Consider the following 15,092-nt stretch of genomic DNA (forward strand, 5'->3'; position numbering starts at 1 on the left):
GTGGTTAAGGAATTTGTATGTTGGTGTGTGATGATGTGTGTGTGTGTGTGTGTGTGTGTGTGTGTGTGTGTGTGTCTGAAGTGTAAAACAAGTGCCATTACCGTCAACCTTTCACCCCAGCAAGGAAAGACAGACTGAGTGTAAACCATAACCCTGAAAAGACCAAGACGTGACCGTAAAAGGAAAACGAAAAAACAGGAAAAGAAAGAAAATAAAACATGAACGCCAAACACCAAGTTACACACCTCGCCTGACCGTCCTCGAGCCGATCCCCTGTTTGTGTTTGTGTGTGTGTTTGTGTATGAAGAGACACGGAGAGACGGAGGGAGGCGAGGGAGGAGGAGAGATTGAGAAGAGGAGAGGAAGATTTTTCGTTCTGATCTCGGGGGAAGCGAAGAGGTGAAGCCAACATGCCCGAAGCTTCACTTGTCCTCGAGAAGCTTAGAGCATAAACCGGTGACCCTCCCCCTCCTCCTCCTCTTCCTCCTCTTCCTCCTCCTTCTCCGTCATGGCCACCAGCTGCGCCTACAACCGGAGTATGTTTCTTCGGCGCCTTGAATTTTGGGGTAAGTGGACCTTGATGATTGACCTCCTCCTCTTCCTCCTCCTCTTCCTCCTCCTCCTCCTCCTCCTCCTCCTCCTCCTCTTCCTCCTCCTCCTCAACGTGGTAAGCCTCCTGAAGGACCTCTCTTTCAGGGGGAGGAAGGAGGAAGCGGAATAAAGAAAGGAAGGAAGGAAGGCGAGGGTGGAGAGTGGAGTGCTGGGTGGAGTGGAAAGTCTGGTGTGTTGAAGACGTTAATACAGGTGGTAGGTGGATGAGTGGGTGGAAGACAGGGAGAGTGAGTGTGTGGAGGTGGATAGTTGGGTGAGTGTGGGAGTGTGAGAGGGAGGTGAGTAAAAATGAGGAGATTGAAGGAGAAAGTAAAAGGAGTTGGGAGTAAGGTGGAGAAAGGGAGGAGAGTGATGAAAGAAAGATAAGTGAAGATAAAGAAATGAAAGAGAGGGAGGGAGGGAGAAACGTGGGGAAAGGGAGTGGATAGGAATAAGGGAGAATGAACGTGAGAAAGGGAGGGAGGATAAAGGGAGTGTGAAGAGGAGTGAGACGGAAGATGAAGGAATGAAAGGGAGAGAGGAAGAGAAGGAAAAGTGAGTGAAAAGAGAAAGAGAAACGAGGATGAAGAAATGAGAGGAAAGAAAAGGGAGGACGAAAAAGTGGGTGAAGAGGGTGAGGAGGAAAATAAAGGGAGGAAAAAGGGTGAGAGGGAGGATAAATGTATGAAAGAAAAGACGAAGGGTTGAAAAGTAAATAGGTGAAAATAGGAAGAAGGAGATAGGAAGAAACAAGAAAAGGGAAAAAAGATGGAAATTGAGGAAAATATGTGTGGAGAAAAGAGGAGGAGGAGGAGGAAGAGGAAGGGAGGAAAAAAAAAGGTGGCGGCACAGTCCCCTTTTTCCCCACATCGTTCAGGCATCAGGTGGAGGAGGAGGAGGAGGAAGAGGAAGAGGAAGAGGAGGAGGAAGAGGAGGGAAGAAAACTCGCGGCCGCAAAGAAAATATAATAAAGTCTCACTAATTTGTCTTTAAAGTTGGCCAAGAATATTCTGTTTCCTTATTAATATTAGACTTGTTGTTGTTGCTATTATTATTATTATTATTATTATTATTATTATTATTATTATTATTATTATTATTATTAAGAATAAAACTGATAAACTTTCACTCATTTCTCTTAAAGTTGCCCCGTCAGTACTTTGTTTCATTATATCTTTATTATCATTATTGTTATTGTTATTATTTTCTGTTGTTCTCGTTAGTAATACTGTCTTACTACTACTACTACTACTACTACTATTACTACTACTACTACTTCCTCCGCCACTACCAAAACAATTTCCACTACCATCACCACCACCACTACACCCCCACACCAACTCTACCGCCACCACCACCACCTCGATTTCCCCCCCCCCACCCCCCCATCCCACCACCACTCTCTTTTAATACCATTCTCGCCGTCATTACACGAGTTTGAGCCACACATTCTGCAAACAGAGCGAAGATTATCCGCGGGTTTTTGGCGGGGAGGGAGTCGGTCTGCCCCGCGAACATTAAGTCCCGCCAAGAGTGTGTGTGTGTGTGTGTGTGTGTGTGTGTGTGTGTGTGTGTGTGTGTGTGTGCAGGACCAAACTTTTCTTCCTTTTAAGCCCAAACTTGCGGCGGCTTTCTCTTCCTTACTTTCTGGGTTTTCGAACAGCGGTGCGGCGCGGCTCCGAAGCAAGTTGATTCGCCAAGACTTTTTATCATTATTTTTATTTTTTGTTTATTTTTATTTAACTGTGTAATTTTTCATGTTCAGTAAGTTTTTTTATGTTACTGTTCGTATTCAGTAAGATTTTTTATTTTTTATTATTTTATTTGTTTGTCTTTATGTAAGTGTTCGTGTTTTGTTGTTTTTGTTTTGTTTTACCTGTCACACCTAAGATCTTATACACACCTGAGATCTTATACACACCTGAGATTCGTTGCCCTTCCTTCCTTCCTCGTCTCCTCTATCTCCTTTTTATTTTATTTTTCCCTTTCCTCCCCTATCTAATTTCTACACTAGTTTTCTTTCTTCCTAACCTTTTCCCTTTCTCTGTCTTCCCTTTCTCTGTTTTCACTTTCTTTCAGCGTGGTTCAAAAGCAATATTGAGTCAGCAAGAGTTTTAGTTGTTATTTCTTCTTCTAAATTTATTAACTTCATACACCTTCCCCCTTTCTTTCTCCCCCTCCCCCCACCCACCCCTGACAGTACACCTCCTCCCTCGCCTCCCTCCCTTGCTTCCTTCACATCCCCTCACCCCTGACAGTACACCTCCTTTCTCCCCTCCCTCCCTTCCTTCCATCACATCCCCTCACCCACCACTGAGAATCCACCTCCTTCCTCCCCCCCCCCCTCAGTACTAAAGTTAAGTATGTATCTGCTGCTGAAGTGGCTCGCTGCACCACCGCTTCCTTGCGACTTTCTTAGCGATTCTCGTAAATGTTAAACACGGGCGTAACGAACTAATCCGACGGCGAGGGAAAACAGCGAACTCGGTCCTGAAAACAGTATTATTGAGTGAGTCATGGAGAGAGAGAGAGAGAGAGAGAGAGAGAGAGAGAGAGAGAGAGAGAGAGAGAGAGAGAGAGAGAGAGAGGAAGGAAGGAAGACATCGTAGAAAAATGGTTAACTAAAATGCTGATTGACACTGATAACAGGGATGAGAGAGAGAGAGAGAGAGAGAGAGAGAGAGAGAGAGAGAGAGAGAGAGAGAGAGAGAGAGAGAGAGAGAGAGAGAGAGAGAGAGAGAGAGAGAGAGCATTCAGCAAAAGACAGACACAGAGAGGAAAATAGACACGTGGCGAAAGACATACAGAAGAGAGACAGACAGAAACAGGCACTTAACAGAGAGAAAAACAGACATAAACTTACGCACCTATATACAGACATCGTGGCAGAAAGATAGACAGACAGATACAGAGTGGTGGACAGGTAGATAGACAGAAAGAGACAAGGCCAACAGATGAAGTGCAAACAGGTGATAGCCACGCACGTGTCCTTGTACAAAACACGTCACAAACAACGGACAATTTACCTGTAATCACTGGGGGGGGAAGGGGGGAGGGAGATGCTCGTTCCAGGTGAGGGGGGGAGGGGGGGGGGTCACCTGCGCCGCGGCCGGGACGGGAAACTTCGGAGGTGCGTCTTGGGGAAGTTTTTAAGACCACCCGAAATATTTTGTCGTCGTTGAATTTCCTTTTGTAAAGTTGAAACTGACTTGCAATGAGGACGCTTGAGGAATGTGATGTCTCTTTGGGGGATGAGGAGGAAGGGGGATGGAGTACTGTGAGGAATTTGATGGGGATTAAGTAAGAGGAATTTCTTTTAAGGGTATGAGGAGGAAGGGGGATGGAGTACTATGAGGAATTTGATGGGGATTAAGTATGAGGAATGTAATGTCTGTCTGCGGAATGAGGAATAAAAGGGGGGATGAGTATGAGTAATATGATGAAGGGGAAGTATAAGGAGTATGATGAGGGTGGAGTCTGAGGAGTATGATGTGGGGGAAGTATGAGGAATGTATTGGGAGAATGTATGAGGAATGTGATGTCTCTGTGGAATGAGGAAAAAAAAGGTTGAGGGGAGGGATGAAGATAGGATAAGAAGGAAGGAATTTTATAGGATATTAATTGGGTCTTTCGCATGTCTAGTCCCTCTTTACATTCTGATCAAACTTAACAAAACACAGTATGCGTAAAGATTATTGTAAACTAAAGATAACTAACAAAATGCGTAGGATAATTGCTAGGTCTTCCATTTCCACAATTCCTTATTTTATACCAAACTTAACTAACACAACTTTGCTCTACACTCCTCCAATATATTTTTACGTCTCATATCTACTCGTGTTTCCTCCATACAGTCCCCTATTATGCACCAAACCCAGCTTGCAAAAACCATGAGGATATTTTTAGACTATAGTGAAATCAAATTGTCTGAGTCCGTTTTGGCGTTGGCTCCCGCGGGTCCATTTCTCCACTCTGCTCTGCCACACAGCCCCAACACCTATTTTTTTCCTCTCATATGTTACCTATAGCTTACATATGAGAGGAAGAGATAGGTGTTGGGAATGTGTGGCAGAGCAGAGGGGAGGAAAGGACCCGCGGGAGCCTACGCCAGACCGGCCTTGCCATATTTGGAAGACTATAGTTTCGACACACTTCTCTGCCCTACAATCCACCAAATATATGATCACTTCTCACATCTACTCGTGTTCCCTCTATACAGTCTCTTATTGTGCCCCAAAGCCAGATAACAAAAATCATAAGGGTGTTTGTACAGTCTAGTTTTAGATGTTCACTCTGGCCTGCATCACCAGCTGTTGTTTTACATCTCAAAATAACTCTTCTTCTCCATACAGTTCCTCATTATGCCCTAAACCTAAACTAAACAGAAATCATGAGGGTGATTTTAGAGCTTATTTTCAACCCATTAATCTGCCCTACACTGCCATATGTTTTTACGACTCTTATCATTTTCTTTTATTTTACAACAAAGGAGACAGCTCAAGGGCACGATAAAAGGAAACAATAATAAAAAAAAAGCCCGCTGCTCGCTGCTCCTAAAAAAAAGAATCAAAAGAGGTGGCCGAAAGAGAGGTCAATTTCGGGAGGAGAGGTGTCCTGATACCCTCCTATCTACTCGTGTTTCCTCTATACTGTGCACCAAACTCAGCTAGCGAAAAAAAAATAATAATCATCAGCGTGTTTTCGCGGTCTAGTTTCGTCACTTCGCGCTGGCCTGCACACGCTCCTCCAGATGTTTGTTTACACGTCAAGTTTACTCGTGTCCCTCCATCCGTCTTGAGTCTTTGCCTTCATTGCACAGCCGCTGTTTTGCGTCTTGAGCGGCTGTCATCTGATAGTGGCCCGTGTGTGTGGCCCGTGTGTGTGTGTGTGTGTGTGTGTGTGTGTGTGTGTGTGTGTGTGTGTGTCCTTCACGGTAGTTAGGGTGAAGAGGGCAGCGGGGCGACGTAGATAAAGTGAGGGAAGGAGAAGGCAACGAGGGAGGACGCAGACTAAGGGAGTAAGGGAGTGAGGAAGGCTTGGATGGAAAGGAGGAGAGAAGCGAATCAGGGACAATTAGATAGAGATGAGAATAAGCAGAATGGAGAAAATGGCAGGGAGATGAAGATTAGAGGAAAGGGATAGCAGTAAGGAGAATAGAAGGCGTTGAGAGGAGCGAGGAATAGTGTAGAAGGGAATAAGGATAGAAAGGAAGAAAACAAAGGGAGAAGAAAGAAAAGAGGAGTGGAGAAAGAGTAGAGAAGAGGGACGTGTAGGAGGGAGTGAAGGAGTAAAAGGAAGGGAGTAGAGGAGAGGAGAAGAGGTCGTGCGTCTGTGCCCTAAATACTCGGGTCTATTAAGGGCGGCAGTAAGGGTAATGCTGTGACCTGATTCCCGCGTCACAGCAGCGGGTAGTTAAAGGGGTAATGAGGGAACTTAATTGCCGTGCTCTGTGGGGAGGCTAATGAGGGGCGCGGGGCTGACCTAATTTGGAGAAGGGGGGTAAGGGGTAAGGGGGTAGAGGTGGATAGTACTTGGTATGACCTGGTTATCCTCATCCCTTTGATCTCACTTGCACTCCTTCCATTCCCCTTTTCTCTTCCTCCCCTTTCTTTCCATTCCCTACTCCATTTCACGTTATTTCCACTCCCTTCATCCCCATTCCCCTCCTATTCCTCTTCAACTCCCTCCATCGCCCTCTCTTCCAATCCTTTCCATTCTGATTATATTCCCCTTTCGACCCCCTTCTTCCATCTTTTCCCATTCCCCTTCCCTCCCTCCATTCTTTCCCTTCCCCTTCTCCCATCCATTCACCCTCTTCTACCCCCCTTTCATCTCTCTCCATCCCTTCCATCCTTTCCATTCCCTTCTATTCCCCTTCCATCCGTACCTTCCACTCTCTCCCCATTCCATTCCTCAGTCTATTTCCTTTCCACTCTCCTCTCCACCCTCCTCCTAGCCACTTGGTCTAAAGGAGTAGGAGGTGGAAGAAGCGGAGGAAGCGCCTGACCTGACCTGACCAAATTAGTCTGTTCTTTGACGGAGGAAGTTTGCGGGGATAACTTAGGAGGCGCGGCGCGGCGGAAAAGGCCCGTGAACCCGCCTTCCCTCCAAAGCGGCAAATGATTCAGTGCTCGCTCTGTTCGAAGCTTCGGAACCGGGTACGAAAAAAGCTACCTCGCACAAGTTTTCCACGGCGAGAGTTACATTGAACGGCAGCGAAAAGAACCTGTAAAAAGTTAGTTAAAGGAAGCCGGGAATAGGAGGAGGGAAGGAGCGGTTATGTGTTGGTGATCTGTTTCTCTTCCTTTGTTTTCCTTCTTTTATTATTTTCTTCCTTTATTTTCTGCACCGCGACGAGGAACGCCATGCAGCGAAAAGAACGTGCAAGCAAGAAGTTAGTTAAGGAATAGCCGGGAATAGGGGAGGGAAGAACGTTTTGTGTCGGTATTCTGTTTCTCTTCCTTTGTTTCCCTTCATTTATTTCCCTTCCTCTGTTTCCCTTCATTTATTTCCCTTCCTCTGTTTCCCTTCATTTATTTCCCTTCATTTATTTCCCTTCCTTTGTTTCCCTTCATTTATTTCCCTTCCTTTGTTTCCCTTCATTTATTTCCCTTCCTTTGTTTCCCTTCATTTGTTTCCCTTCCTTTGTTTCCCTTCATTTATTTCCCTTCCTTTGTTTCCCTTCATTTATTTCCCTTCCTCTGTTTCCCTTCATTTATTTCCCTTCCTTTGTTTCCCTTCATTTGTTTCCCTTCATTTGTTTCCCTTCCTTTATTTCCCTTCCTTTGTTTCCCTTCATTTATTTCCCTTCCTTTGTTTCCCTTCATTTATTTCCCTTCCTCTGTTTCCCTTCATTTATTTCCCTTCCTTTGTTTCCCTTCATTTATTTCCCTTCCTCTGTTTCCCTTCATTTATTTCCCTTCCTTTGTTTCCCTTCATTTATTTCCCTTCCTTTGTTTCCCTTCATTTATTTCCCTTCCTTTGTTTCCCTTCATTTATTTCCCTTCCTTTGTTTCCCTTCCTTTGTTTCCCTTCATTTATTCCCCTTCCTTTGTTTCCCTTCATTTATTCCCCTTCCTTTGTTTCCCTTCATTTATTTCCCTTCATTTGTTTCCCTTCCTTTATTTTTCTTGAGTCGTATTTGTTTCCCTTTCTTGATTTTCCTTCCTTTGTTTTCCTTGTCATATTTGTTTCCTTTCCTATTTTTTCCTTCCTTTATTTCCCTTCCTCTAATCTCCTTCTTTTGTTTCCCTTCCTTTACTTTCCCTTCCTTTATTTCCCTTCATTCGTTTCCCTACAGTCGTATTTATTTCCCTTCCTTTATTTTCTCTGCATTATTTTCCTCCCTTCCTTTATTTCCCCTTCCTCTATTTTCCCTTCCTTTATTTCCCTTCATTTGTTTCCCTACATTCATATTTATTTATTTTCCTTTATTCTCTTTACATTATTTTCCTCCCTTCCTTTATTTTCCTTCCTTTGTTTCCCTTCCTTTATTTCCCTTTCCTTTATTTCCCTTCATCTGTTTTCCTTTGCTCGTATTTATGGAGCAGGAGGAGGAGGACCGGAAACCATATTGGTGTTCTAATATTGCCTCCCACGAAGCCAGTGTGTTGTTTGTGAGAGGGCCGCGGATGGGGGGTGGGGGGGGGGGAAAGAGAAGAGTAGGAGGAAGAGAGAAGAGGAGAGGAAACGAGAGAGGTTGGAGATGGAGGGAAGGAGGGAGGGACGAAGGAGAGGAAAGAGAAGAATGGGGGAAGGAGTGGAAGGAAGGAGGAGGAAAGGGTTGCGAGGAAGCGTAGAAGGGGGCGTGGTGTTCCCTCCCTCCCCCCACTCCTCCTCCTCCTCCTCCTCCCTTTTTTAACACCTCCGCCTCGTAGGATTACGGCTTCCTCGTCTGCCACAGGTGTAAAAAAGCCACCTGGAAGAAGGGACGTGAAAAAAAATGTAGAAATGAATGCCATTGATAAAAATAATAAGAGGAGAAAGAAGAAAAAGATCAGAGAATTAGAGAGAGAGTTAAGTATATATAGTAGATGGTACGAAGGATATAGATTGTACGAAGGGGTGTGGAAAATATGTAAAATAAAGATGCAAGTGATGATATTGATGAGAAGAGGAAAAGAAAAAGATAAGAGAATGAGAGAGGAAGAAAAGTATATAGATAGTACAGATACACACTTGAAGTTGAGGGTAAATGTAGAAAATAATAATAAATAATAATAATAATAATAATAATAATAATAATAATAATAATAATAATAATAATAATAATAAAGATGAGAAAAAAAGGAAGAAAAAAATGAGACCACAGAATTAGAGAGAGAAAGTAGAATATATACTAATACACACATGAATTTTAGGGTATTTTTGGGAAAGTTAAGACAGGAAACAGAGTAGAAACGTTTTATATTATGTGCTTAAGATATCGGGGTTCACGGGATACAAGAAGATTCAAACGTGCCTCAGTGTTGGGTTGCTCAAGTTTTACCAATGTGTGTGTGTGTGTGTGTGTGTGTGTGTGTGTGTGTGTAATGGGTTCACTGTGGGCGCTGTGGTCAGTTAGGGCACTTAAGCTGGGCTCCTGTGTGTACTGAGGCTACCCTAGAATGTGTGTGTGTGTGTGTGTGTGTGTGTGTGTGTGTGTGTGTGTGTGTGTGTGTGTGTGTGTGTGGGCGAGGGTGTGGCTGTGTGTGTGTGTGTGGGGGGGGGGGGGTAAGGGAGGAATGTGGTCTCGACAGCTCCCTTACACCGAAGCGCCACATACCTGTCACACCTATAGCCGGTAACAAGCACATCACCACCTGCTGTGTGCTACCTGTCCACACACACACACACACACAGAGCATTGTATCCTTGTATCTTTCTTCTATCCTATTCTTTTTTTCCCTCTATTCTCGTATCTTTCTTCTATTCTTCCTTCTTTTTAAATTATTCTTCTTTCCGTCTATCCTTCTTCAGTCACACACACACACACACACACACACACACGCACACGCCAGCTTTCAATTCCCCAACTTCAGGCTTACAAGTTAGACAGTTTAGGCGGTGTAGCAGATCAACACAGAGCGAGGCGCGGCGAAGGCGGGGCACCCTCCGTCAGCCCGCCACAGCAGCAGCACACGCCACACCGGACACGTACAGTAAACACGTCACGCTGGATGAGATAAGAGAGAACTCAGCTTAGACACCCGCCAACGACACCCACTTACTCCTCCTTCTCCTCCTCCTACTCCTACTCCTGCTCGTTGTTCTCCTCTTTATCCTCCTCCTCCTCCTCCTGTTTGTTCTTGTCTTTTTGCTTTTCCTTTTTTTCCTTCTCTTCCTTTTCGTCTTCTTGTTTTTCCTTGTATTCCTCCTCCTCTTTCTCGTTTATTTATCCTTTCTTTTCCTCTCCTCCTCTTCTTCTTCGTCCTCTTCCTTCTCCTCCTCCTCTTTCTTGTCATCTTTCATTTTCTTCCTTTTTTCTCCTCTCTCTTTAACTCCTTCATCCTCATGCTCATCCGTCTCGTCTTCTTGCTCCTCCTCCTCCTCCTCCTCCTCCACCTCCACCTTATGAAACCGTGGTCGTGTAAATGCTTGAATACAAAATGCGTCAGTTTCTCTTCTGAATCTCAAGTTTGCACGAAGTTTCCAGGGACGTCATTTTTTTTTGTTGCCGCGAATATTCATGTCTCCGCTTACGCTCATGTCGGCAGCCAGGTTTTCTTGCCCCACAAATCCTGTCAGGGAGAATTTTAAAGCCGAGGATTAGCACTGGGCGGAGTCTCGAGCCAGCATACGTCACCGGCAAGAACCAGCAACACACGAACGTACATTATGCAACACAACGCAACACAGAGACTCGGGGCAACATCTCTATGGCGGCGCAGTGCGAACAGGAGGCAGATTTAAACGTTTACACTCAGTTGATTATTTTAGCGAAACGTTCTCCTCCTCCTCCTCCTCCTCCTCCCTGCCCCGTCCCGCCCCGTGAAGACTGTCCCCAACGAAGCCTGAGCCCCTCCCCCTCTCCCCTCTTGGACGACCCCAGTCCGTTAGTGACGCAGGCGGATTTTATTTATAGTGGATGCTGTGATGTATGACTATGCTTGAAGGGCCTCACACCCGCGCCCCCGCCAGCTGTGTTTACCCGGAAGGACTCGCGCAGGACCCCGCCACAGGATCGAAGGATAGACGGATAGAAGAAGGATATTAGAAGGATAGAAGGAAAAATTAAGAGAACAGAAGATGGATACACGGAAAGAAGGAAGAATAGAAGGATAGGAGAAAGATACAAGGATAGAAAGAAAACAATAGGAGGATAGAAGGAGGCAAGAAGAAACACAAGGATAAAAGAAGGACTGGGAGAGATAAAAAATAAAATAGAAGGAAAAAGGAGAGGACGACAGGTCACGACATAATCAGCCAGACCGTAAAACATCGTGTACCCAAGAGCTCCCCTCGGCCACCCCTCACGACCCATTCAAGACATTCATGAATCCCTCGACCCACCACGGGCGCTCGGGTTCATGGCGTGGCCCAGCTGTGTCCCTTTTCTCCTCCTTTACGGGGCGGTGGAGACGAGCTGAAGGCCGCCTGTACTTGGCCCGGTGGAGTCCAAGTAGCAGTGGACTAAAGGAGCGAGATTGGCGAGGTGGTTTTGACTTTGGTTCCCGCGGGTTTTTTCCTCTCCTACGCGCCGTCACGCAATCCCAACACGTCTTATTTCCTCGCATATGTCAGCTATAGGTAATATATGGGAGGAAGAGATACGTGTTGGTGTTAAGGGGAGGGAGCCAACGCCAAAACGGTCCCGCCAATCTGGTTTCACTACAAGCAGGAAGAGTTGGCCGCCCCTCCACCCCGACCTTCTCTCCTGGCGGTCCATTCACAGAGATCCCATTCATGCCGCCCCTCCGCCGCCGCCTCCGCACCCTGGGAAAAACAGTATCGCGTTGCCAGATAAAAAAATGAGACTTGGAGAGGGAGAGAGATATAAAGAAAGAGAGAGAGAAAGAGTGGGCGAAACCAGGGCAGTGCAGTGTTGGCTTTTTTCTTCCCCTTCCTCCTCCTCCTCCTCCTCCCGTTTTCTTTTTTTCGTTCTCGAGGCCGAATTCGCAAATCTAATCGCACTCCACTGCCGGCGAGGAAGCCCCCGAGTGCGTTTGGGGATATTTGTAAATTTCGGTCACACGCTGCAAACGGCTAAGTCCGTGCGAGTCTGTTTATTTGCCGAGTTTGTGTACGACTGGATAAACCTGAAGCGACTCTCACGGAAAGGAAGGGCTGCTGGAAAGTGGCCGCTGGCGTGCGTGGGTGGGTGGGGCTTGAGGGACTGGATGAGTACGTGGGTGAGTGTGAGGGACTAAAGGGGGTATAGCACTAGGTTATTTTACCTCCAACCTCCGATTTCAGCCAGTACCGCCGACACCTCCAAGCACACACGTTTGTTTACGTTTATCTCCAGCTCCAACAACAATGACAAACCTCTTCAGGACGACGGGCCTCTATCCGAGAAGAATTGTCGCCGCAGCTTCTTTATTTCTTCACTGCAATGAGCTTAAAGCCAAGAAGAAGAGGCGTGTGTGGAGGCGGCAGTGGTTAGCAAGGAGATAACAGTTTGGGGTTGTTTGTTAAGAGCTCAACTGACAACTTATGTTGTTCTATTATAAAGTTTTGTTTTGGTTTCTTTTTTTCTTCTTCATAATCCTTACTGTATTGCAAGTTCTGCAAGAAATAGTCATTATGGCAAACTATTTTGTTTTCTCAACAATTTACATAGAATGTCAATTGACTTCGAATTTTCCTCCAGCAAATCGGTTCCTTCCCGAAAGCTGCGGGCTGCAAATTTGTTCCAACAGTCGGCGGAAAAAGTGCTGGAGGTGGGCGGTGCCGCCGATTAATCGGAGGTTGGAGCAAAACTAGCCCAGTGTGATAGCCCCTTAAAAGTGTGTGTGTGTGTGTGTGTGTGTGTGTGTGTGTGTGTGTGTGTGTGTGTGTGTGTGTGTGTGTGTGTGTAGTGTGATAGCTATATGTGGATCTGGTGTTTTGCCTTGGGAGTGTTTTTCTGTGTGTGTGTGTGTGTGTGTGTGTGTGTGTCCAGCTGGTATGCGGCGTGTGGGTATGGGCGGCCGGTGTCTGGGCGCGTCACTGAGTGTTCGTCCTTCTCACACCACAAAACCACCGCGGCCTTGCGTTCTGTTGCCCGGGTAGACGAAGGACAGACAGACGCAGCACACCCGCCCTTCCTCCCGCGGCAGACAACCCTCGTCCCCGCACACCCACGTCCTCACTGCAGGGACAAGATGGAGGGGGTGAAGGGGAGGGTCGTGCCAGCCGCTCCCCCGCTACAGCCTCTTCCCGCAGGAGTCGTAACTTGGCCCTCACCGTGACACCTGGACGCGGCTCACCTGAGTTGTGGCTCGTATGTTCGCGGGGCGGCCTTAGTGAAATGTTGTGTCGGGGCTGTACTGCCGCGCCGATCCCCCGCGCTCTATGGCCATCCAAAGGGCTGCTAAGGCTGATAAAAGAGTATAATCCTGTTAAGCCTCGCCCAAACCCACGCTGCCGCCCCTCCGTATCTCCGCCCGTCCAGCGCCCCGGCACGACCCGACCCGCGCGGATTTATACTCTGAATAAGGCCGCGCGGAGTGCTGACCACCCCTGCCTCGGGCCAGGCTTTGCTCCATGGAGAATTTCGTAAAAAGGAAACCTACACGGCGGCGGCGAGAGGCTTCCCGGCGCCGCTCTCCCGCCCGCCGCCGCGCCTCACGCCCCTCCACCCGAGAAGCCAATTTCGTGTCAAAAACTTCCGAAACTCTTTTACAAAAGCCTCTTGGACGAAATCCCAAGTTGTTTAAGGGGATTTAAACCGGAGAGAAATTGGTCCTTAGGAAGCAATCCGAGGAATGCCGGCAGACGGAAGAGAAAAGGGAGGGAAGGGAAAGGGAGGGAGGGAGGATGTCTGAGTTTGGTGTGTTATTCGTGTTGGTTATCAGATCCTTCCCGCACCTCCTTAAAGCGACCCTTACCTCCTTACCTCTCTTCCTCTTCCCTTCCTAGTCCTTCCCTCCTCTCTCCGTCCCTCCCTCCTTGTTAACCTTTCCTCCGCCTCGCTTCCCGGCCCATCCAGAGATCCTTCATGCTTTTTGTTTTTCCTCCGCGGCACCTCCGCCTGACCTTGCTCCTTAACACTACGCCGCCCAAACCTGGCGTATCCCTCCTTCCCTTCCTCCTCCTTCGCCATAACAGAACACTTGCCCCCCCTCGCCCCCTCACCTTCTCTCCCTCACCCAACCCACCTAACCCTTACCTGTCCCCCGGAACACCTGTCCTTCATCTTTACCCAAAACATATCTGTCCCTCATACATGCAAGTTTAATCCCACACTTGACACCATATTATCACTTTCCCACGCTGATATCACCCTCATACCTGCCTTAACACACACACACACACACACACACACACACACACACACACACACACACACACACACACACACACACACACACACACACACACACACACACACCTCTGTTTTTGTCGTCTGGTCTGCCCCGGGTGAATTCATCGCCTACAAAAACAAGATTAGTGAAGATTTAGAGAGCTCTGTTAGCGGTTCTCTCTGTTTATACGATGCCGGTTGGGGCTGTGAGGGGAAGAGTCGCCCCGGGGTGGAAAGAAAATAGTGAGGGGACTTTGAACGTGGAAAAAAGAACGAGGAGGAGAATATTGGATGACAGAATATAGAGAGAGGGAGGTAATGCTAGATGAAGATGGAGGAAATGGTGGAAAAAATGTGTATGTGTATGCAGATTGTAGAGTGTTGTATCGAATCGTTTTAAGTGATGTATAGTGAAGGCTTTTAAATAGTTTTCTTTTTCTTAAGCGTAACATGAAAAACAAAGCTACTGGAACAACAATGGATATGAATGTAGATTGTTGTATGGAATCCTTTTAAAGTGATGTAGAATGAAGCCTTTTAAACTGTTTTCTTTTTTATCTTAAACGTAACATAGCATAACAAAACAACCGGGCCAACAGCAACACCTAAACAGTTTCTTCAACACTCTGGAAAACAAGTCAAACACGCATACAAACACACTCGCAACACAACACAACATTCACAAACAAATAACACATACAACACAACCACGTTCATGCCAATCAACACAACACAACAGACATACCACTCGCAACACACACACACACACACACACACACACACACACACACACACACACACACACACACACACACACAACATTCACAAACAAACAACACATCCACGTTCATGCCAATCAACACAACACAACACAGCAGACATACCACTCTCGCAACACAACACACACACACGAACACCCACCCACACGGCAACACAAAGCACATAAACGTGAAACTGAGTGTCCGGGAGCAAATCAACACCTGACACATTGCCGGCAACACTCAGCCTAACAACACTCGTAACGGCAACACACGATCCAGCGACCTCGTACGAAAAGAAACTATGATGCTGTAAA

At 46.6% G+C, this 15,092-nt stretch overlaps 1 protein-coding gene across 5 annotated transcripts in view; it reads left to right on the forward strand.

Moving 5' to 3' along the window:
• Positions 1 to 15,092, forward strand: part of LOC126981474 (supervillin-like) — a 229,315-nt gene that overhangs the window by 71,329 nt on the left and 142,894 nt on the right. Inside the window, exon 1 of one of the 5 annotated variants that reach the window (XM_050832546.1) lies at positions 129 to 566. The exons of 3 other annotated variants lie outside the window; for them this stretch is intronic. In XM_050832546.1, coding sequence (XP_050688503.1) covers positions 509 to 566 — 58 coding nt within the window. In that variant the 5' untranslated portion in view covers positions 129 to 508. Of the gene's footprint in view, positions 1 to 128; positions 567 to 15,092 lie in introns of those variants that run through there. One more of the 5 variants, XM_050832548.1, reaches the window with a different exon arrangement.

This window comes from Eriocheir sinensis, chromosome 48 (assembly GCF_024679095.1).
Source record: "Eriocheir sinensis breed Jianghai 21 chromosome 48, ASM2467909v1, whole genome shotgun sequence".
Lineage (NCBI taxonomy): Eukaryota > Metazoa > Arthropoda > Malacostraca > Decapoda > Varunidae > Eriocheir > Eriocheir sinensis.